The sequence below is a fragment of the Artemia franciscana genome, chromosome 5 (assembly GCF_032884065.1).
Source record: "Artemia franciscana chromosome 5, ASM3288406v1, whole genome shotgun sequence".
NCBI classification, from domain to species: Eukaryota; Metazoa; Arthropoda; class Branchiopoda; order Anostraca; family Artemiidae; genus Artemia; species Artemia franciscana.
Genome location: NC_088867.1, coordinates 25,450,796 through 25,473,599, shown reverse-complemented (window position 1 = coordinate 25,473,599; position 22,804 = coordinate 25,450,796). Strand labels below are relative to the sequence as shown.

Below are 22,804 nucleotides of genomic sequence, written 5' to 3'. Positions count from 1 at the left end.
CTGAGTGCAACCCAATCATTATTTCACCTCTTTAAGCTCATTTTGAGGCTTTTCGATAATTCTGATTAAAACGGTTCTCTTTAAATGTTAGTCCAATATCATACAAATCTCCTAATGATAGTTTTATGCTTTCTGATGTCTTTTTAAACCTAAAAGGACACTAATCTTAGAATATGCAACAAAATGAGCCCTTCGAACGATCGTCCGCATTGTGTGGTGAGGCTGGGGAAAAACATTGGAGACTCAGTGCTCTTTACTTTACTGTATACATAGGATAGTGTCAGTGTTTTGTGTATGCCAATTATGGAACTTTCTTAAAACTCAAATAAGTTATTTGTTAAAAAAAATTTGTTAGTTATATTGTTTTGTATTGTAAATAATCAAATAAAAAAGAAAATCTTGAAATTATCAGAGTTGTATTAAAAGTGGAAAGCTACAGGAAGTCTATGCTGGTAAGAACCTGGAGTGCTAGGCTAGATATCATGTTCTATGAATATATCATTTTAGGCCAGGAACTGAGAGCCTGACTAGCATGCAAGAATTTCACTGATGACCTATAATGCATGATCATAGTTATTCTTATTTCAGTTACCAAATAGTCGGATTCAGACTATCTAAAATTATATGGTTAGGGTCTTTAAAATTATTTATAAGATTATTTTGATCGTTTAAGTATAAACCAAGATAATTTAAAGCTCATATTAATTTGTGTATCTATCACTCACAGATTGGCCAGGTTTGGAATGGATACCTATGTATATGCTCCAAAAGATGATTACAAACACCGGGCCTATTGGAGAGAGATGTACACTGTTGAAGAGGGAGATCACTTGACTGCACTGATAACTGCTGCCAAAAGTGAAGGAATCAAGTTTGTTTATGCCTTATCACCTGGTTTAGATATGTGCTATTCTTCTGCAAAAGAAGTTAACTTACTAAAGAAAAAATTGGACCAGGTTTGTTTATGTTTTTCCTGTAGGGTTCTACCTTTGTAGGTATTCTTTAATTTGGAAGGATGAAAAGCAAATTGGTCAAATAACTAAAACATGCTGCCTAAAAATGTATAAAAATGTATGTGATACATGTTTGAAAAGTATGTTCCTTTATTTTATTTTCTGCAGCTGACTACGATCGCAGTTTTGTGCATGAGTAGCAGTCATTCTCTGTCAAGCAGAACGAAAAGAAGCCATTTCGAGTTTGTTGTTGGTTGTGTGTACGTCGTGGGGCTTGTTCGTAATGACTGAGCTAATTGAAAATCCTGTCGCATGTGAAATTTGATCGGAGATTTAATTTCAAAATACGTGCCACATTAAATCGATTATTGTCCTATAACAAATCTTTGAAATTTTTGGAGAACTGGACTAGAGGTACACTTTCCCTGCCAAAAGCTAGACCCGCACAAAACTTGACGCTTTAAGAATTCTTGTGCAAAATGTTTTGGGATGGAAATAAAAACATTTTCCTGACATCTGTTTTTGCTATGAGATCAAACAGTCAATAAAAAGTGTATTCCGATACTCTGATGAAACTACGCGACAAAATACAGAACCAATGCTAAGGAATGCTTACAAAAGGCTTTGTTTTAATTCATGACAGTGCCCAACTAAGCAATACAAATGTGAGAAAAAAAACTCCTATAGGACTTTGGCCAGGGCGTTTTTGACCATCCTCTATATGGCCTAAATTTGGCTCCTAGTGACTTTGATTTATTTCTCCATCTGCAGTCTTTGCGTTCAGCGATGCAACGCTAATAACGAGCTGAAAAAACATTCTCCCTAATTGTTGGTTACATAAGAGGTAACAGTCCATGAATAGGCTGTGCAGAAACCTGTACCATGCTATGAAAAATGCGTATATATATATATATATATATATATATATATATATATATATATATATATATATATATATATGTATATATATATATATATATTCAAGATAAGAGAATTAAAATGAAGTTGCCGTCAATCCATGGCTAATTGGAGAAAAAGCCGAGACAAATAGTCCGTGTAAGAGAGAAATCTGGCATAAGTCTTTGTCAGGAATGTATAAAAATGATGTCATTTTACTTGTTCATAGATATATCATCCATCCATCCTAGGGCAGAACTAAGGTAGATAGTCATGGAACTAAGAGATGAATGATCGAAATTATTTTGGGTTGACTCATCAGAGACAATGTCTGCTAGACTTGTATGCAAAACGGGGGACTGAATTTTCTTGGACTCACAGGCAAACAAGTGGCCTAAGCCTTAACAGGCTTGGACGCTTGTAGTCTCAGGTGGACTACCGTGTTTTAGGATTGACACATGACCGAAAAGTCCCCTGGGCTCACAGGCGAATAGGGAGACCTGCAGTTTTCTAAGTTTTCCATTTATAATATGTATATATTGGCTATATACATATGAATACTTATATATACAAATAGAATTTAATGACGAGCCTTTTCTGGTGGCCCCTTGAGGGCGTATAGAGCCATCCTTAAAATTTCAAATACTCGCCTCTAATCAAGCACCATATGTTTTGATTTTGTTCGAAAAACGAAACTTTTGGCACTTTAATTATTTCTCTTAACTATTCTAATCAAAAGTTACATCCATTTGAAGTTTACCTGCAGGAATGACAAGCAAAAAAAAGTTTGCTTCTACTTGAAATTCCAAATGGTTGTAGCCTCAGGCTCGGCTATTTTCGAATATATGTTTTAGACAAAAAAAAGCTTCTTTTTTAGTTGTAGTATCCCCCGTAATCCTGGGCCCCACAAGTCTATTTCATTAAATTTTCCCCTAGGTGTGGTAAACATCCATGAAAACAATCTCAATTCTGATAATTTTTTTCTTCAATATATGCCATAGCCAATCAGTATCACACTGCTGATTTTTTCTGAAATGAAGGCAATGCTCAAATGGAGTAACTAGGTTAGTCAGAAGCTACTAGATATTTCTCCCTCTCATACAAAAAAAATTACCAGGCTGCCCTTTGTGATATTCATAATCTTCAGTATCTCATATACCTGACTCTCCTCCCCCCCCCCCCCCCGAACGATCCACAGACTCCCATAAAATAATGGATTAAAATTGCCTGAAATGATTGTTAATCGAACCGCTAATTTCGCAAACTAGTATTCTATCACCAAGCAATTGGTGGTACCATAAACCTTGTAAAAAAAGGTACAAGATCGTGTTTGTTTTCTCCGTATAAACCATTATCTTGTTAGTTGTTTCTGTTGATTATTGCTAATTGGCTCTCCAATGTGAAAACCCCCAATTCTCATGTGGGCAACGTTCTATATTGTTTATATTTCTGTATGTCGGCTGTTAAAAAAAAAAAAAAAAAAAATAGACGAAGCCAAGAAACGTCAAGATCTATTAGAGGCTATAAGAACCAGGATAGTAATATGCTCAACACTTCAATTTTCGGTTGCCTGTCTGTATACCCAGTTGCCTGTCTGTATAATGTGTTTAAATGCTGATTCTTTTATGCTACCGTCTGTGTCAATGCTGTAAGGGCCTTTGTCCTGGATTTTACTCTCTTTTATACTCCCTTTTTTGCCTATAAAAATTGTTATCGACATATTTGGGATTATTTGAAAAAAATTGATTGAAAAATTGATTGATTGATTCTTAATATCACATTATTTTCGAGGGGTTGGAGCTCTGATGTCTAGGAGAAGCTTGCTTTGAGACACTATATCGTTTTATGGTGGGTTTCTAAATATTAGGGCGAGGAAATTTTAAGACTATTCTTGGGAGGGTGAATCTGCTCTATTCGCCCAATTTATCTATTCGCCCAATTTATAGTTGCTTTTTTTCACGTACATTTTGTTTTTAACACAGCGATTTTTTTTAGATTGTTCAGTTTGGTTGCGAAGCGTTTGCATTACTGTTTGATGATATTGAATCAGAGATGAATGAACAAGATAAAGAAATGTTTAAGTCATTTGCTTTTGCTCAGGTAAGTCCATGTTTCCTTTTATATAACTATTAAGCATTAACCTACAAAGGTGAATTAGTGCAGACAGCTTTGACCCTTATTGGAGGAGGGTCAATGGATACATCATCTATTCTATGTGACTAGGCTGGAGAAAGGAGCAGACCAAAAATTGATAATATCAGAAATTATCTTGACGTACGAAAGCGCCTAAACTTTATGCTTCAGTAATATTTTATATAGATAATCCAGTTAATACTACAATTTGTATTGTGAAAGTTGTATTATTTTCGGTTAGTTTGTTTGGAAACAACAGTATTATTACTACGGATTCCTTTTGATTCTATGTTTTATGGAAGTAGGAAGTAATTTTGTAAGTATCTAAAAGCTTCTGAAGGTAGAAGGGAAGCATGGGTAAGAGAATAACTTTGTTTGGTTTATTTGCTAATGAGATATTATAAATTGATTTGAGACGAGATAGAGTGACTTGTATCATACCATATTTGAGACTTGGAAATTTCCTTTCCTACTTCCTCAGAACAAAGAAATAATAGGTAGCCTCGGTACTAACACTGCTATTTAAAAAAAAAAATGACTGTTCCTCCCTTAGAGTCTCTATAAATTGTGTTCTTTCATACTTTTTCGTACTTTCATTCATACTTTTTAGGTCTCACTACTTTAACTATCTGATATTTCTGTTTTGAAGCGCTAGATTGACTTCACTTTTAGCTCGTAGTGTTATTATTTATTTATTTCTGTCATGAAAAGATAGAAAATGAATAAAAAAGGGACAAAATACAATTCAGCAAACCAATATAGAATTTCGTTAGCTTGTAAGTTCTTAGATTTAATGGCATCAAGCCTAAATTTTGCAGTTTTTTACAGCAGCTTAGATTTTTGTGCCACAGGGTTTTTAGGAGGCAAATGAATGTAATCTTTTATGTTATATAACAAATTTTTCAATAAGAGGGTTAAGGGGGGGGATATCACTTCCACATCCAATGTTTTAGTTGTAGTCCAAAATCTTTCTGAAAATCAAGGGGGATTGGAGGTTAGTTTTTACCCTCCTCCGCCCTTACACCTTGTTCTATATTTATGTGATAGCTAATAAAGAGTAAGGAAGTTTAGCTATGCACCACCGCGCGTTGTTACTGCCTCTGAAATTTGAAAGTTCAAGTTTCAGAGACAGTAACACCACATGGTGTTACCCAACATTTTCATTTAATAGTCGATAAAAAAGAGATCTTGGTAACATTTGTCCTTCTATATTTATCTGAAGGTTTGCACAGAGTCGGTAAAATTTGTTTATGAAATTTACTTTCCATTCCTCCCCCCACCCTCCCTACCTTCACAATGACCCGTCTCACTCTTTTCAAAAATTGAGTGAATCCAAAATCAAGTGATTAAACTTAGTTAAATGAAGCTTTCAAATAAACGTCTGTACTAACCATTTATTTTGCATAGATTATATGACTTTTTAAGAATAAATGTGCCACGGGGCGGGTTGTATTGCTGCCTCTTAAATTTGGAAGCTCAGTACGTAGTTATTCGACATTTTTTAATCCATTGGACATCTTAGAATTTCCGTCGGTTGTAACTTGGATGCTGGGGGGGGGAGGGAATTATAATCTTGTACCATAAAATGGTAGAAAACGCCACTTTGATATGGCCCAATGTTTTTTGCTACTTAAAAAGGACGCTAGAACTTTTGGTTTCCGTTTTTGTTAGCCTTATTTGATTTAATACGACTATTGGTTTGATACGATCACCCATGGAAAAAAAAAGATACGCATCCTCAACAAATAACACGATCTTCCTTCTCGAAACAAAAATATCCAGAATTCCACATTTTTGTAGATTTGGAACGTCTACACTAGGACTCTCGGATATATCTGATGGTGAAGTTTTTATCAGGATCATATGCTCTTTGGAAGGTGTTTATCCCTTTTTGGAAAATTGGATAGATCTTTTGAGGCTCGTAGGTTTTTGATGGGTAATTTTAAACTTGATGAATTTTATTTATTTTCATCATCAAAAAGCAATTCATTTATAAATACAGTGTTATCAAAAATTCTTTTCTAGGGTTACGGTTGTTATTAGCCCTGGTCACTTCTTCCTTGGAAATTGTTACTGCGAACTGTTTGGAATTCTCCTTGGGTAATGGAGACTGGAATGTGCGTCGTGGGGAACGTTGTCAGAAGTCTAGTTGAAAAAAGCCTCTATATACCAATTCTCAAAATAAATATGAAGAAAATGTAAAGATAGGGACAAAATAAGCCATAAAAAGTGAAAAAATAATCAATTACCAAAATTCGTACGGTGTCTGATAGGATAAAGGGAGCGACATGGCCACATTTTTGCTTTGATACCCTATGATCAAAACGGTTTATGGCGCAGGAAATGTATGTGTCCTTAGCGACTAGACTGTTCAACTTGAATATTTTGGAGCTATGTTCCTTGGGTCACGTAGAATTTGAATCGGGGAAAGGGGGTTTGAAGTTTGGATGGAGATGAAATTTTATTAAAAAATGACCTCCATTTAGAAGTTACCGATGTGCAAAATACAATATAAAAAAATGTATGAGGGCTGAAAGCCAACCGTCGTGATAAGTGAGCGAAATGAGGTGACCAAGAGCCCTCAAAGCGGACTTCTTGCTACCCAGGAGACCCGTGAATTAGTTTTTCTATTGAATTTTTAATTTGTAAAGAATAGGTAGTAAAACTGAAAGGATGCGTATGGCTTTAATACCAGTTAGATTAAATTTATCAACAATTTTATCTGCAAGTTGATAGAATAATTGATTATTATTTCTATTCAGCTTAGTCTTCCGCCTCTCACAAAGGAATAGTTATTAGAACGAAAATCCACATTGTCAAGCTTCAGAGAAGCGCTTCATAAGCCAGCTTGGTTTTGTCCCGTCAATTGTTTGTTAAATTCGAAAATCATCTAACGAATTCATGAAAATATCAACTGTATTTTTCTTTTAAAGAGAGTAGTAAATAAAACATTAAATTACTATACGATTTTTATTTTAAAAATCTGAAGCACATGCTATGCAATTTTCCTGCTTAGTTTGTGATTTAGAATGCTTTTTTAGGTGGGCAACCTTATTATTGTTTTATTTTGCTCATACTTTTTGTTGGTATTTTTTTCTCCAATGTTTTTTCCTGGTCATGGAGCTTTACGAGGGAGACTGTTGATTTTTTTTTTATGTAAATTTTATTGTAAAGTAAAAGAACTCGAACTGTTGGGGATTTCTATAAGTCTAATAGGAAAATGTCTTCTTTTAATCTATATATATAAAAATAAGTTGTCTGTGGGTTATGTCTGTCGAGTGACGTCATGTCATCATGAAGCCGAAGTAGCTGAGTTGGTAAAGCGTTATGTTCCAGGTCCGAGAGGTTCCAGGTTCGAACCTTGGCTTTAGCATTAATACAAAAGAAGAAAAAAACTAAACAAGGTAAAAACTACAAAAAAAAACTAAAAAGAAAATAATAAAAAAACTAAAAAAAAGGTAAAAAACTAAAAAAGAAAAAAAAGTAAAAAAAGGTAAAAACTACAAAAAAAAACTAAAACTAATAAAAAAAAACTAAAAAAACTAAATACTGAAAAAGAAAAAAAAACTAAAAAAAAGAAAAAAACTGAAAAATAAAGGAGAAAAAGAAAACTAAAAACCGGGACACAGGGAATATAAATGACGACCGGGACACTCAAAAGAGAAATTACAGACTGGGACACAAATAACGACCGGGAGACATAAATGACGACCGGCACACTCAAAGATAAATTACAGATCGGGACACAAATGACGACCGGGACACAGGGAATATAAATGACGACTGGGACGCTCAAAGAGAAATTACAGACTGGGACACTGGGACACAAATGAAGACCGGGATACTGGGAATATAAATGACGACTGGGACACAGGGACACAACTTCAAGGGGGATGCCGGGGGCACAGGGGGATATATAAATGACGACGGGGACACAGGGAATGTTCGATTAGCAATCACCATCAACACAGCTCAAGGGCAATCATTAGAATAATCAGGTATAGATCGGAATACGGATTGTTTTTCCCATGGACAATTTCATGTTGCATGTTCAAGAGTCGGTAAACCTGACAAGCTATTTATATGCACAGACAATGGGACATCGAAGAATATTGTATATTCGCAAGTTTTACGTAGTTAAAAACATATATATATATATATATATATATATATATATATATATATATATATATATATATATATATATATATATATATATATATATATATATATATATATATATATATATATATATATATATATACATCTTTCTACATTCACAGGTGGGACACAGGGACACAACTACAATGGCGCGTAACGACTTACGCGCGCGGGGGGGCTTGGGGGGGTGCGAAGCGCCCCCAACAGCTAGTGTGTTTATAAATAGGTTTGAAATTGTATGTTGATTTTTATCTTTTTCTTGAGACTATGATCACGTAGCTTATGTTCAAAGAAAACATGGGAGCAAAATTAAGTGTTACAGAAAGAGCTGAGTTTTTTGTTCCTTTTTTTGGTTGTTTTGTGCAGATGTTATATCAGTAGGGAACAATCCGAAAGCGGGGATTTTGGTTAAAAATCAAGAATAATAGCCGTGCAGCTTTGTTTCATACTGAACTTTGAATTCTTTCTTGAAGAATATCTGTAAAAGTTAATTTCTTTCAAAGTTACTTGTTTTCTAGAAAATTGTTAAGACAATATAATACAATATGGCAAAGTATTATTTTCCGAGCATTTTTTTTTTAATTTAGAAAAAAAAGCAGTTCAAGTAGGGGAATGGAACTGTGAGAAATTTTTCATAAATGATATTTGAACTGATCAGAAATTTTTGTTCGCTGGGCGCTACTACTTATTTTAAAATCTTGAAGAAGTTTTGTCCGGAAAGCGGTAGTTTACCCTAACGTTTTGAGTTTTTTTTTACATTTTGCAGAGGGAAACTTGTCTTTCCAGAAAATTTTTTTGACAGATTGTTAAGATGTTAAAAGTTTTGTTGCTAGTTTTTGTTTTTATATGTCATGCTTTGCATCTCACTGGTCAAACCGCCTTTGCTAGCGATCTTTACCACCTGTATTAACGAGATTTTTGAACTTGGGTCAATTTGTTACCAAAAAAAAATTGGTGGCACAGTCATTATCGTGCTAATTGTAGCCAAATCCATATTTTAGGACACGCCATCAGTACTTGAACGTTTATGAAGCCGCACAACTTTTGCACTAAAAAAAATTCTTTTTGCCAGAAGAAAAGCGGACTGCAGATACAAAAAGAATGTAATTTAGACAAATAATTTTTTTCCGTCGCGACCTACGAGGTAGAAGTGCAGTTTTCTTTTCTTTTTTTATGCAGGTATTGCCAGTAGTGTCCAATCTTTCGTCCTGTCGTCTTATTGCCAGACCTATCTTTTTTATGTTTTCAAATTGCGCTAGATGGCTGAACTACAATGCCCATTGCCAAAACTCAGAGGTTGTTTTCACATGCGTTTTATGCCTTGGGGCCAGCATAGAACTGACCCTAAATTAGAAAAAAAAGCTTTTATCAAATGTTTAGTGTCTCTTGCTTTTCTTCTTTATATATTTTATCCTTGTACTTCCCAAAATTGTTTGTCCTTTGTAAATCCTTTGTTTTTGCAAGGTATCGGTCAGCAATCAGATTTACGAACATCTTTCCCAGCCTGAGTGTTTTCTGTTCTGTCCAACTCAGTATTGTGCATCAAGAGCTATACCGGATGTGAGGAACTCGGAATATTTGAATACCATTGGGGAGAAGCTAGCTCCTGGAATAGATATTTTCTGGACGGGTAAGCTTTACTCCTACATTTCGTAATAATTGCTTTGTAAGGACAAATTTTGTAATCCCCTTGGCTTGTTGTGACTACCTTTGGGTGTTTAAAAGAAAAAATGTAAGGTTAAGTTACTTGCTTAGGTCCTGAACATCCTCTTTGAACGTTCTGGGGCCACGCTTCCTACTAGCTCATTCGTAGGGGCTCGATACATTATCGTGTATGTGTATCATTGCTACACAACCTGAAATACGAATAAATTTAAAAGTATAATAAATGAGGTTGAGTCTCGAAATTTCTCTATATAAGAATTTTCTTTTCATTAGATAATCAATTTGTAATGTACCATGGTAGAAAAGGCTTGTATTTACAAAACTAGATGAAAGAGTAAGTCTTTGTCTAGAAAAAGTGTACTTTGCGGGCTTTTCGATCAATCGTAAGCAGCTCAGTCCTTCGGTCCTCTCGTATTATTGAAGGCATCTTGTCTTTTAAGCTAATATAGCCTCAAGCTATCAAATATTTTGGTATTTATGAATTTTGACTAGAAAATATTGTCTCATCATATGTAATAAGAAATTTCATTAGACATCCGTCATGAAATCTCACTCTACTCCACTTGGTCCTTTCATTATACTTCGTGTATTGTCTGCTCGTCTTTTTTTAATGTATATATTACGCGTAGGGAAAAGCCTTTGGTTTCTTTCTAGCTATAGTTTAGTAAAGAAAGAAGCGAACGGTAAAAACGGTAATTTGCTTCCAAACAGAGCCAATGAAATGGAGTCATTCAATTATGACATCATACCCCTGAATAGCAGGTTTTCATAGGATATGTGCTTTATATCATCGTGTATATGAAAATGCAGTTTTTGTCAAGAATTGCATGTTGTTTTAATATTAATTTTCGTCGCTTATAAAAAGTAAGTAAGTGTAGAAATTAGCTACTAAATGAGCCTTTAAACATCTGTATGATTTTGCAATTCCCTGCTAGTTGCGACAAAAAAAAAAAGAAGAAACAAAAAGAAAAGGAACACATCAGTGCTTCCCATGCCAAAAAGCTTTTTTCCTTGGGAACTGTAATTCTCCTATATGGTGTTTTCGGCTATTGTAACTCCATTTTCAATTTTGATCCGACGCTATTTTCAAACGGTTTCAGGCCATTTTTAGAATCCCATAAGTCTATTTTCACTATAAACTTTTACCAATAGGATTAGTCCTGAATGTTTTTATTTTTCAAAATATGTTTTTAAATTGTCTGTTGTCCGTTGCTATGCGGCTAGAGTTGTTATTTACGATAATTTTATACAAAATCTAAAAAGGCAAGTCATCATAATGATTCGTTCATTTTTATTTTTTTTTATTTTTTTTGTGTTTAAACGCCCATGTGGCCCTGTAATGATTGGTTTTCCACAAAAGACAGTACCGAAAATTTTCCACTTCTTTACTCTCTTCAACAGCTCCTGAAAAGTAGTTTCCAATACCTTCCTGGAGGGCGAACATTGAGTTCTAAATTCCAAAACTGATATTTTCACTTCCCTTAGTTCTTTTTATAGGACAAGTAGCTGCTGTTTAGAACTTCAGCTTCCAGCAAACCATTGAAACAGTCCCTGAAACTTTCACCAATATGATTAATCTTGACAGTTTTTTTTAATGCGCTTTTAAATTGTCAGCTTCTATTAGGCTAGTGTTTGTTCCTTTGCGTCGCAACCACGATGATATTACACAAAACCTGATGGTTCATAATGGTTCATTCATTTTTTGTGTTTAAATGTTAATATGGGCGTATAATAGCCGATCTTCCACAAAATACAGCAGCGAAAGTGTTAAAATTCCATGTTCAAGTTTTTGGTTTCCATGATTCATATATTTCCCAATAGTTTATTTTACTACTAATTGCGACGCCGTTCCCGGACTGGTTTTTGAAAATTCTTAGGAGATAACAATTGGTTTTTGCTTTGCTACAATTATGGAGTTAGTTAGTTCATATTGTTAGAAAATTATATAAACTAAAAGACAGCCTCTTCTGATGTGACTAAAATGACAGCAGATTAACATAACTTTACTTGAGCCTTTCTTCTCTGATGCCAGAAAGAGGTTTTAAGAATTTGTTGGCTATCATAGATGTTTTTTTGCTATCGTCGAATTTCTTCTCTTCTGATTTGAAAAGCATGGTGTATGATGAAATATCCCCAAGATCCTCATCAATGCCCTCTGGTTGGTCGAACTAAGGAACCCAACTCCTGGGCTGCTGGGGAACCCAGGAACTAAGGGATGAGCAAAGAGAAAGGAAATTAAAGGGGTTTAAAAGAAATTAAAACTTCTTGCGAGGAGGTTAAAAAGTGGAGCTGTGCATAAAATGGGATGGAGACGGAGCGTGCGCAGCTATGTTGGCTTCAGGGGGCTTGGTGCTGTAATGAGTTGTAAATAGGAGTAGATATAGTAGTAAGTGGGGCCAGTGATGGAACACATTCTTTTTTTGACAATTTAGATTAGAAATGCCCGGAAAAATGGGAAAATTTGTAGGTGACAACATAATTAGCTATGATAAAAGTGAATAGGTTACTAAAGAGATCAGGCTAGTGAGAAACAATTGCCATTTGTAGTTGATTCAGGAATGGTTATTATTATACATTTAATAATATTTTACTTTTGACACTAGGGAAAATAATAATTACAATTCCTGAATCAGCTACGAATGGCAATTTTTCCCACTAGATAGTTTCTTTTAGAAACATATTTTAAACTTTTGGTTACTATACACTGCTTTACCTTTTGGGGCCCCATTAAGGGATCAAGATGTAATTTCTCCGATAAGTAGTGGTGTAACTTCGTCAAGATCCTGGGGAGACAAAGTTGGAGCCAATTTTCACAAATCAAGTAAAAATGACAGTGAAAACTGAAAAAAGATCAATAAATTGCCATAAAGAGAAAGATAACCTAACCTAACGAAAAAAAGTAGTTAAAGAAAATTGACCACTTTCTCTGGATGCTTGAATTATGCAGGTTTATCTTAGTTTTGACAAGATTTTTTGCGGAAACTGAATTTCAGATGGGGGAGGGGCAAACCTGGTTCTGTAAGGGTAGTTGCCCCCTGCCCCATAGCAAGTTAGGCCCCTGCTGATAGGCAATTATTGAATTATGAACGAGGATAAAAAAAGCCATCAATTCATGTTTTTATTTTCATCCTACCTAAATTATGTTGTCATCTATAAATTTAGTAAAAAATGTACAATTGGGGAGAGGTCTAGCTTTAATGCCACCTCTCCCCTCGGTAGGCCCTTGCGTAGGGCCAGGCTTATCAAAAGAGGTTGATAAAAAAAAACTTTACTATAAATTTAGTAAAAAATGTACAATTGGGGAGAGGTTTAGCCTTAATCCCACCTCTCCCCTCGGTAGGCCCTTGCGTAGGGCCAGGTTTATCAAAAGAGGTTGATAAAAAAAAAAGTTTATCTAAGCCAACTCGAATACTCTTAAATCGGCGTTTTGTTGATACCAAAAGAACAAATGGGGTAAGAAATATGAGAAGAATAAAATTGTATTTAAAAAGCCACATTATTAATGTAATATTCTTTTCTTCAAGTTGAATAATAAGACCTCGTGGCGCAACGGTAGCGCGTCTGACTCCAGATCAGAAGGTTGCGTGTTCAAATCACGTCGGGGTCAATTTTTTTAAATATCGACAAAATTTGTGTATGTAACGAGCATCTGTGCTTTTTTCTACAAAATGAAAAAATTAGTACTGATATTTAAATTCAAACACAGTGAATAGCAGAAAAAAAGCTGTATAGTTTCTGTATTTACCATATTCATTTCCTGTATGTATTGATGAACCAAATCTGTTCAAATTTGCAACGCTTTGTAAGAGGATTTTCCCCATCTTACTTGTCATTAAATCTAAAAAAAAGCTTCTTTTGTGTAGATTTTTCTTTTCCTATAACTGGTTGGTTTATCCTAGTCTTAGATGGTGTGTTCTCTATATCTTTGAACATGGCCAGCCTGCCGTTCAAATTCGTGTATTGAACAAGATATTGCAGCAGCTGCTTAAAATGCCTGGTTTTGTTTATTCGCCACAGTAGGTTGGAGTTGTTTCAGTGTCGCGAGGTAGCTTGTCGTCTCTGGAGTTGTTTCGGTGTGGTGAGGTGGCTTGTGGTCTCTGCTGTGTTCTTTCCTCCGTCCCTATCCCCGGAAGGGGGAACCATGCTGGCGTGACGTCAGAGTGGATACTTAGCAAGTTTACCTAACCACAACCTTGACTACAAGCAATGCTGCAGGATGCTCCTGAGGAGGAAGGATCCCATAAGAAGGGTTAGACTACCTCATAATTATCTATTACTAATGATTGCCCTTGAGCTTTGTTGATCGTGATTGCTAATCGAACATTCCCTGTGTCCCCGTCGTCATTTATATATCCCCCGGCGTCCCCGTTGTGGTTGTGTCCCTGTGTCCTGGTCGTCATTTATATTCCCTGTGTCCCGGTCGTCATTTGTGTCCCGGTATCCCAGTCTGTAATCTCTCTTTGAGTGTCCCGGTCGTCATTTATATTCCCTCTGTCCCGGTGTCCCGGTCGTCATTTGTGTCCGGGTGTCCCGGTCGTCATTTGTGTCCCGGTGTCCCGGTCTGTAGTGTCATCTTATAATGACGTCATATACAAAGCCTTATATACTTATAATGACGTCAAATGCAAACCCACAAACAAACAAACATGCATATATACAACTTATTTTTATATATATAGATACAGTTTCTTCTTTAGTTTTTTTTTCTTTTTTAGTTTTTTCTTTTTTTTAGTTTCTTCTTTTTATTGATTTGTTTTCTTCAATTTGTCAATGTTCATTCTAACATTGACACTTGGAAAAATCTTTACGTGCCAAGCATGCTAAAGCTCCAAGAATTTATATTAAACCTCAAAATTTGGGGTATCTGTTTTAAGGTTTTCGAATTACTTTAATCTATTGTCAAAATATATTGAAATATTTGTGCAATTCCCAGTTTTTTTTTAGTTTTTTCTTTTTTTTAGTTTTTTAGATTTTTTAAGGTTTTTTTCTTTTTAGTTTTTTGTCTTTTTTATTTTTTTACGTTTTTTCTTTTTAGGTTTTTTCTTTTTTTAATTTTTTATTTTTTTTTTAGTTTTTTCTTTTTAGTTTTTTTTTTTTAGTTTTTTACCATTTTTCTTTTTTCGAATTACTTTAATCTATTGTCAAAATATTTCGAAATTTTTATGCAATTTCCAGTTTTTACATTTTAGTTTGTTTTCTTTTATATATATAGAAGATATAATCTGGCGTAACTGACAAAGTGTAACAGACATAACACACAGACAACTTATCTATCTATATATATAAAAATAAGTTGTCTGTGTGTGTGTGTGTGTGTGTGTGTGTGTCGAGTGACGTCATGTTTGTGTGTCGACCGGCGTCATGTTTGTGTCCCGGTGTCCCGGTCTGTAATTTCTCTTTGAGTATCCCGGTCGTCATTTATATTCCCTGTGTCCCGGTGTCCCGGTCTGTAGTGTCATCTTATAATGACGTCATATACAAAGCCTTATATACTCCTAATGACGTCAAATGCTAACCCACAAACAAACATGCATATATACAACTTCTTTAGTTTTTTTTCTTTTTTAGTTTTTTCTTTTTTTTTAGTTTCTTCTTTTTATTGATTTGTTTTCTTCAATTTGTCAATGTTCATTTTAACATTGACACTTGGAAAAATATTTACGTGCCAAGCATGCTAAAGCTCCAACAATTTATATTAAACCTCAAAATTTGGGGTATCTGTTTTAAGGTTTTCGAATTACTTTAATCTATTGTCAAAATATATTGAAATATTTGTGCAATTCCCAGTTTTTTTTTAGTTTGTTCTTTTTTTAGTTTCTTAGCTTTTTTTAGTTTTTTTTTCTTTTTAGTTTTTTATCTTTTTTATTTTTTTAGGTTTTTCTTTTTAGGTTTTTTCTTTTTTTTCTTTTTTTTATTTTTTATTTTTTTTTTTATTTTTTTTTTAGTTTTTTACCATTTTTCTTTTTGTCAAAATATTTCGAAATATTTATGCAATTTTCAGTTTTTACATTTTAGTTTGTTTTCTTTTATATATATAGAAGATATGATCTGGCGTAACAGACATAGTTTAACAGACATAACAGACAGACAACTTATTTATCTATATATATAAAAATAAGTTGTCTGTGTGTGAATCTGTGTGTGGATCAGGTGACGTCATGTTTGTCCGCATATGACGTCTGAATTATTTCACACTAATACAAAAGAAGAAAAAAACTAAAAAAGGTAAAAACTACAAAAAAAACTAAAAAGAAAAAAAAACTAAAAAAGCTAAAAAACTAAAAAAAAACTAAAAAAAGGTAAAAATCTAATAACTAAAAAAAAACTGAAAAAAATAAAAAAAGGCAAAAACTACAAAAAAAATAAAAACTAATAAAAAAACTAAAAAAGCTAAAAAACTAAAAAAACTAAAAAAAACTAAAAAAAGGTAAAAAACTAAAAAAAACTAAAAACTAAAAAAGAAAAAAACTAAAAAAAAGGAAAAAACTGAAAAATAAAAGAGAAAAAGAAAACTAAAAAAATATGAATAAATATATATAAAAATAAGTTGTTTGTGGGTTATGTCTGTCTGTCTGTCTGTCGAGTGACGTCGTGTTTGTCCGCATATCTGTCTGTCTGTCGAGTGACGTCGTGTTTGTCCGCATATCTGTCTGTCTGTCGAGTGACGTCGTGTTTGTCCGCATATGACGTCTGAATTATTTCACACTAATACAAAAGAAGAAAAAAACTAAAAAAGGTAAAAACTACAAAAAAAAACTAAAAAGAAAAAAAACTAAAAAAGCTAAAAAACTAAAAAAAACTAAAAAAAGGTAAAAAACTAAAAACTAAAAAAAACTGAAAAAACTAAAAAAAGGCAAAAACTAAAAAAAAACTAAAAACTAATAAAAAAACTAAAAAAGCTAAAAATATAAAAATAAGTTGTCTGTGTGTGGATCTGTGTGTGGATCAGGTGACGTCATGTTTGTCCGCATATGACGTCTGAATTATTTCACACTAATACAAAAGAAGAAAAAAACTAAAAAAGGTAAAAACTACAAAAAAAACTAAAAAGAAAAAAAAACTAAAAAAGCTAAAAAACTAAAAAAAAACTAAAAAAAGGTAAAAATCTAATAACTAAAAAAAAACTGAAAAAAATAAAAAAAGGCAAAAACTACAAAAAAAATAAAAACTAATAAAAAAACTAAAAAAGCTAAAAAACTAAAAAAACTAAAAAAAACTAAAAAAAGGTAAAAAACTAAAAAAAACTAAAAACTAAAAAAGAAAAAAACTAAAAAAAAGGAAAAAACTGAAAAATAAAAGAGAAAAAGAAAACTAAAAAAATATGAATAAATATATATAAAAATAAGTTGTTTGTGGGTTATGTCTGTCTGTCTGTCTGTCGAGTGACGTCGTGTTTGTCCGCATATCTGTCTGTCTGTCGAGTGACGTCGTGTTTGTCCGCATATCTGTCTGTCTGTCGAGTGACGTCGTGTTTGTCCGCATATGACGTCTGAATTATTTCACACTAATACAAAAGAAGAAAAAAACTAAAAAAGGTAAAAACTACAAAAAAAAACTAAAAAGAAAAAAAACTAAAAAAGCTAAAAAACTAAAAAAAACTAAAAAAAGGTAAAAAACTAAAAACTAAAAAAAACTGAAAAAACTAAAAAAAGGCAAAAACTAAAAAAAAACTAAAAACTAATAAAAAAACTAAAAAAGCTAAAAATATAAAAATAAGTTGTCTGTGTGTGGATCTGTGTGTGGATCAGGTGACGTCATGTTTGTCCGCATATGACGTCTGAATTATTTCACACTAATACAAAAGAAGAAAAAAACTAAAAAAGGTAAAAACTACAAAAAAAACTAAAAAGAAAAAAAAACTAAAAAAGCTAAAAAACTAAAAAAAAACTAAAAAAGGGTAAAAATCTAATAACTAAAAAAAACTGAAAAAAATAAAAAAAGGCAAAAACTACAAAAAAATAAAAACTAATAAAAAAACTAAAAAAGCTAAAAAACTAAAAAAACTAAAAAAAACTAAAAAAAGGTAAAAAACTAAAAAAAACTAAAAACTAAAAAAGAAAAAAACTAAAAAAAAGGAAAAAACTGAAAAATAAAAGAGAAAAAGAAAACTAAAAAAATATGAATAAATATATATAAAAATAAGTTGTTTGTGGGTTATGTCTGTGTCGAGTGACGTCGTGTTTGTCCGCATATGACGTCTGAATTATTTCACACTAATACAAAAGAAGAAAAAAAACTAAAAAAGGTAAAAACTACAAAAAAAAATAAAAAGAAAAAAAACTAAAAAAGCTAAAAAACTAAAAAAAACTAAAAAAAGGTAAAAAACTAAAAACTAAAAAAAACTGAAAAAACTAAAAAAAGGCAAAAACTAAAAAAAAACTAAAAACTAATAAAAAAACTAAAAAAGCTAAAAAACTAAAAAAACTAAAAAAACTAAAAAAAAGGTAAAAAACAAAAAAAAACTAAAAACTAAAAAAGAAAAAACTAAAAAAAAGGAAAAAACTGAAAAATAAGAGAAAAAGAAAACTAAAAAAAATATTAATAAATATAAAAAATATAAATATAAATATAATATAAATTATCAATCAACAAAGCACCGAGACACAAATGACGACCGGGACACAGGGTGTATAAATGACGACCAGGACATAAGTAAAAAAAAAACTAAAAAAAACTAAAAAAATGGTAAAAACTACAAAAAAACTAAAAACTAATAAAAAAACTAAAAAATCTAAAAATCTAAATAAACTAAAAAAGAAAAAAAAAGAAAAAAGGAAAAAAATAAAGGAGAAAAACAAAACTAAAAAACGAATGTATATACAGACCGGGACACCGGGATACAAATGACGACCGGGACACAGGGAATATAAATGACGACCGGGACACAGGGACACAACTACAATGGGGACGCCGGGGGGCACAGGGGGATATAAATGACGACCGGGACACCGGGACACAAGGAATATAAATGACGCCCGGGACACTCAAAGAGAAATCACAGACTGGAACACCGGGACACAGGGAATATAAATGACGACCGGGACACAGGGACATAACTACAAAGGGGACGCCGGGGTGCACAGGGGGATATATAAATGACGATGGCGACTCAGGGAATGGTCGATTAGCAATCACCATCAACAAAGCTCAAGGGCAATCATTAGAATCATGAGGTATAGATCTGAATACGGATTGTTTTCCCATGGACCATTATATGTTGCATGTTCAAGAGTCGGTAAACCTGACAATCTATTTATATGCACAGACAATGGGACAGCAAAGAATGTTGTATATTCGCAAGTTTTACGTAGTTAAAAACATATATATATATATATATATATATATATATATATATATATATATATATATATATATATATATATATATATATATATATATATATATATATATATATCTATATTCACAGGTGGGACATAGGGACACAACTACAATGGCGCGTAACTAATATGGCGCGTAACGACTTACGCGCGCGGGGGGGCTTGGGGGGGGGGCGAAGCGCCCCCACCAGCTAGGTGTTGGGGTGGCGCGAAGCGCTACCCCAACAGCTAGTATATATATATAGATTAACTTTCCCTTGATTGCCTTTCCTCGGCATGGGTTACCAGCAGTGGAACCAATTCATAAAAATGGAAGGAGGGTGAGAATTTTTGTAACGAAGATTCAAAACATATTTTTCTAAATCAAGGGGCAGCCTGCTCCTCTCCCGCGGAATCGCTGCCCTTGTAGACTAGCATGTATTTTTCACCTTTAGCTTAGCTAAACAACACACAAGTATTTCTTCGCTTGCACTGATTTTTATACAGGCTGTAAACTCGATCTATCTTTTGAGATGTGACCAAAATTGTTTGAATCATTTTTACGTGTTTAGTTTTAATGGCTGTCAATTTTCCAGTAGGTTAAGGCGTTGCCCTAAAAGCTCAATTAGGGGATTTTAATTCCAGGTAAAAAAAAAACACTGTATAAGTTTGTTCTACAGGATATGAGAGATCCTTCAGTTTTTATAAATTAAGTAAAAATATAATCTCAGGAAGAAAAAAACATCCAAGTAAACAGAAAACGGTATACACTACTCTTACGAAATTGTCCTTTTCTGGCAAAAAGTAATACTTTTAACAAAAAGCATTGAAAGTATTTTTGTGACAGAGAGTATTCAGGGAATAATGGTTTGACAAAGAGTACGGAGGTCTGCTTTGCGTTTATAATTTAAAGCTAAAGCCGCGGAGAGCCTTACAAACCTTGCTTACAGTTTTAGTAGCTTTTATATTTCATTCTTTCTGTTTCAGGACCCAAGGTTATTTCTAGAATAATATCAGTGGAATCAATTGAAGAGATATCAGAGGTATTACATCGACCACCGGTAATTTGGGACAATTTACATGCCAACGATTATGACCAAAAAAGATTGTTTCTCGGGCCATATTCGGGTCGAGTTCCAGAGCTGATACCAAAACTACGAGGAGTCATAACCAACCCCAATTGTGAATATGGAGCCAATTTTGTTGCCATTCATTCCCTTGCTCAATGGAGTCGTTGCAAGATTGACGGAAAGAAATTCCTTGATGGTATTTTAATTTATAATTGTTGCATCTTTGTCTTTGTATTTCTTGTATTGAATTAAAACCACTGATATTTTTTATTCTAAACGTCTAAAAATATATATTCAAGTAATAAAAAAGACCTAGCAATCTTATCATTTTGAATATAGCCTTGATTCTTTTGTATAGCTTTTAGAAGGCAAGTGTTTTTGTTAGACGAAAAACTGGGACAAAAAAATAAGAACGAAATTAAAAAAAAAGTAAAATATTTTTATAGGGCCTAGTGTGAGATACAGCGCAATCTGTTACATATCCTGTTAATCCGCATATTTTGAAAATCAGAACTTTTATATGAATGGCTATCCCTAGTCTTTTATATAGTAGTTTTTAGGGGAGGGGCAGGGTGTTTGTTTTTCACGAAGTAGCTTAAAACCGACAAACCAATGAAAATTGAAAAAACCGCGAGATTGAGTAAGGAATATAGTCTCAAGGTCCGGGAATTAATTGAGTCTTTCATCCAAAGGTGATGCAAAGGGCCTCGCGTCTGTCATATTGGTCAATTCAAAATGTCTTGTAAGTTATTTGGCACTAGATGCATAAGAGTTCCATCTTTAATTAATTCGTTTTATGTTCATTTCCCTCAGTTGGGTCATAATGCGAAACGGGATTTATGTGTATTCCAATCAAGGCCGAACAAAAAATGTGTAATTACGAGAAGATGATTGTGTGTCTAAATTTTTAAGGTTCTTAAGGACAGTACCCTGATTGCTTATACTTAAAAATATAATTCTGAGATATTATAATTCCAAGCTGTAAAATTTATAGGGAGACCTAAATGAGTAGGTCATGTTGTGTAGATCTAGATGGTTTTGGTTGTTGTTTTTTTTTTTTTTTTCAAGATCGAACTTCAGTTTCTTCTTATATAAATTCCCCGTACCCCTTGAGCATAATATTGAAAAAGCGCAAATAAATTTAGGTTTTCAAAGCAACCTACGTACAACCTATGCTGGTAAATATTGTTTTTTATCTGCTTTTTACCAAATCCTATGGATAGATAAAGCAAATTATGTTTTAGGTGTTTTTTTTTTGTTTTTTTTTGCAAATCGTATCCATCTAAATTTGCTTTTAAATCCCATAGTTTAACAGAATACAAATGATAGGTTTCATGTTGTGCTGCATTACCTAAGTTTATACGCACACTCACATAGACACACTGGAAAAAAAATAAGAAAAAAACCAAGTGAAGCAGCATAAAATTCTATTTCAAAACCTCTTTGGTATAATCCGGCTTTGAGGACAAGACCTAAAATAACTAAATATTGCATTCTTTTTAGCTGAATCTGAGTCGGCAGACATTCGCCTTGAAAAAGACGTAGCTTCTTCTCGGGCCACAAGTACTATAACCCTTTACGGGGATGAAGGTGCTGATGATCGTGATGAAGTCTATATTCCAAGACGAGCCCTGAAGCGATCTGTTATTGAATGGCTGTCTGAATTTCGGAGGTCAAAAAGCATGTGGGGACCCATTACGAAGCCTCAGGTAAAGTAGGAATTTCAATGTAAATTCGCTAACAGAATAGCACGTAGCTTTTTGTACACTTTTTACAAGGGAACTAGTCGTCGAATATAGGTCCTTGGCAACAAATTTCAATATGCCAGTACAGTTTTGTTTTAGTTTATAAATCCAATCTATAAAAATTAAGAAATCACACGAATAAAATTAAAAGTCAGAGAAAGACACCACTACAAATGATGCCACTGGACCATAAATAATTTCAAATAAATCAGTACGTTAAAGACGAAAAGCCTAAAAGGTTAAAGCAAACCTAATTTTCAAAAATATGAACAGTGAACAAAAAAAGGATGTAAATAATATATTCGTATAGCTAGGGAAAAAAAAACAAACAAATACATGCTGCTATAAGTAATATAATAATAATATAATATTTATTTCTAACCCACTTACATCAAAAAGATAAATAGTGGAGTAAAAACTTGAAGAAAAACGGAAAAAAAAAAAATGTGATACAAAAAAAAAAAAAAAAAAAAAAAAAAAAAAAAAAAAAAAAAAAAAAAAAAAAAAAAAAAAAAAAAAAAAAAAAAAAAAAAAAAACGAGAGTCAACAATAGACATTAATCATACAAACGGATCAGACCGTGGTGAGGCGACAAACGCCGATACGCCGTTTCTGAGAGCTTTTTGTGTAGATCAGTCGGCTTCTCAGTAATGTTCGGAAGATGGAACTTTTTGATTATCTTTCGATTCCTATACCACAGAGGAAGATAGGGAAGAAATTTACAGAAACGGAAATAAGAGGATCGAATATCGCTAATATCTTTTTTCTTAAATATAGGGTAAAGCCCAGAAAGGTAAAGAACAGAATGATCGGAAAAAGTAGAATAAAGCTTACCAAGGGCAATACGATTGTATTTCCCTCGA

At 33.1% G+C, this 22,804-nt stretch overlaps 1 protein-coding gene and 1 non-coding gene across 8 annotated transcripts in view; both read left to right on the top strand.

Moving 5' to 3' along the window:
* The window catches only part of LOC136027158 (protein O-GlcNAcase-like), a 114,993-nt gene that overhangs the window by 17,967 nt on the left and 74,222 nt on the right, over positions 1–22,804 (top strand). For all 7 annotated transcript variants that reach the window (XM_065704143.1, XM_065704147.1, XM_065704145.1 and 4 more), the window contains exons 4-8: positions 728–956; positions 3,846–3,950; positions 9,609–9,774; positions 20,114–20,392; positions 21,700–21,905. In XM_065704143.1, coding sequence (XP_065560215.1) covers positions 728–956; positions 3,846–3,950; positions 9,609–9,774; positions 20,114–20,392; positions 21,700–21,905 — 985 coding nt within the window. The remainder of the gene's footprint in view (positions 1–727; positions 957–3,845; positions 3,951–9,608; positions 9,775–20,113; positions 20,393–21,699; positions 21,906–22,804) is intronic.
* On the top strand, positions 13,345–13,416 carry Trnaw-cca (transfer RNA tryptophan (anticodon CCA)). The gene has a single exon. It is a non-coding gene; the product is annotated as a tRNA-Trp (tRNA).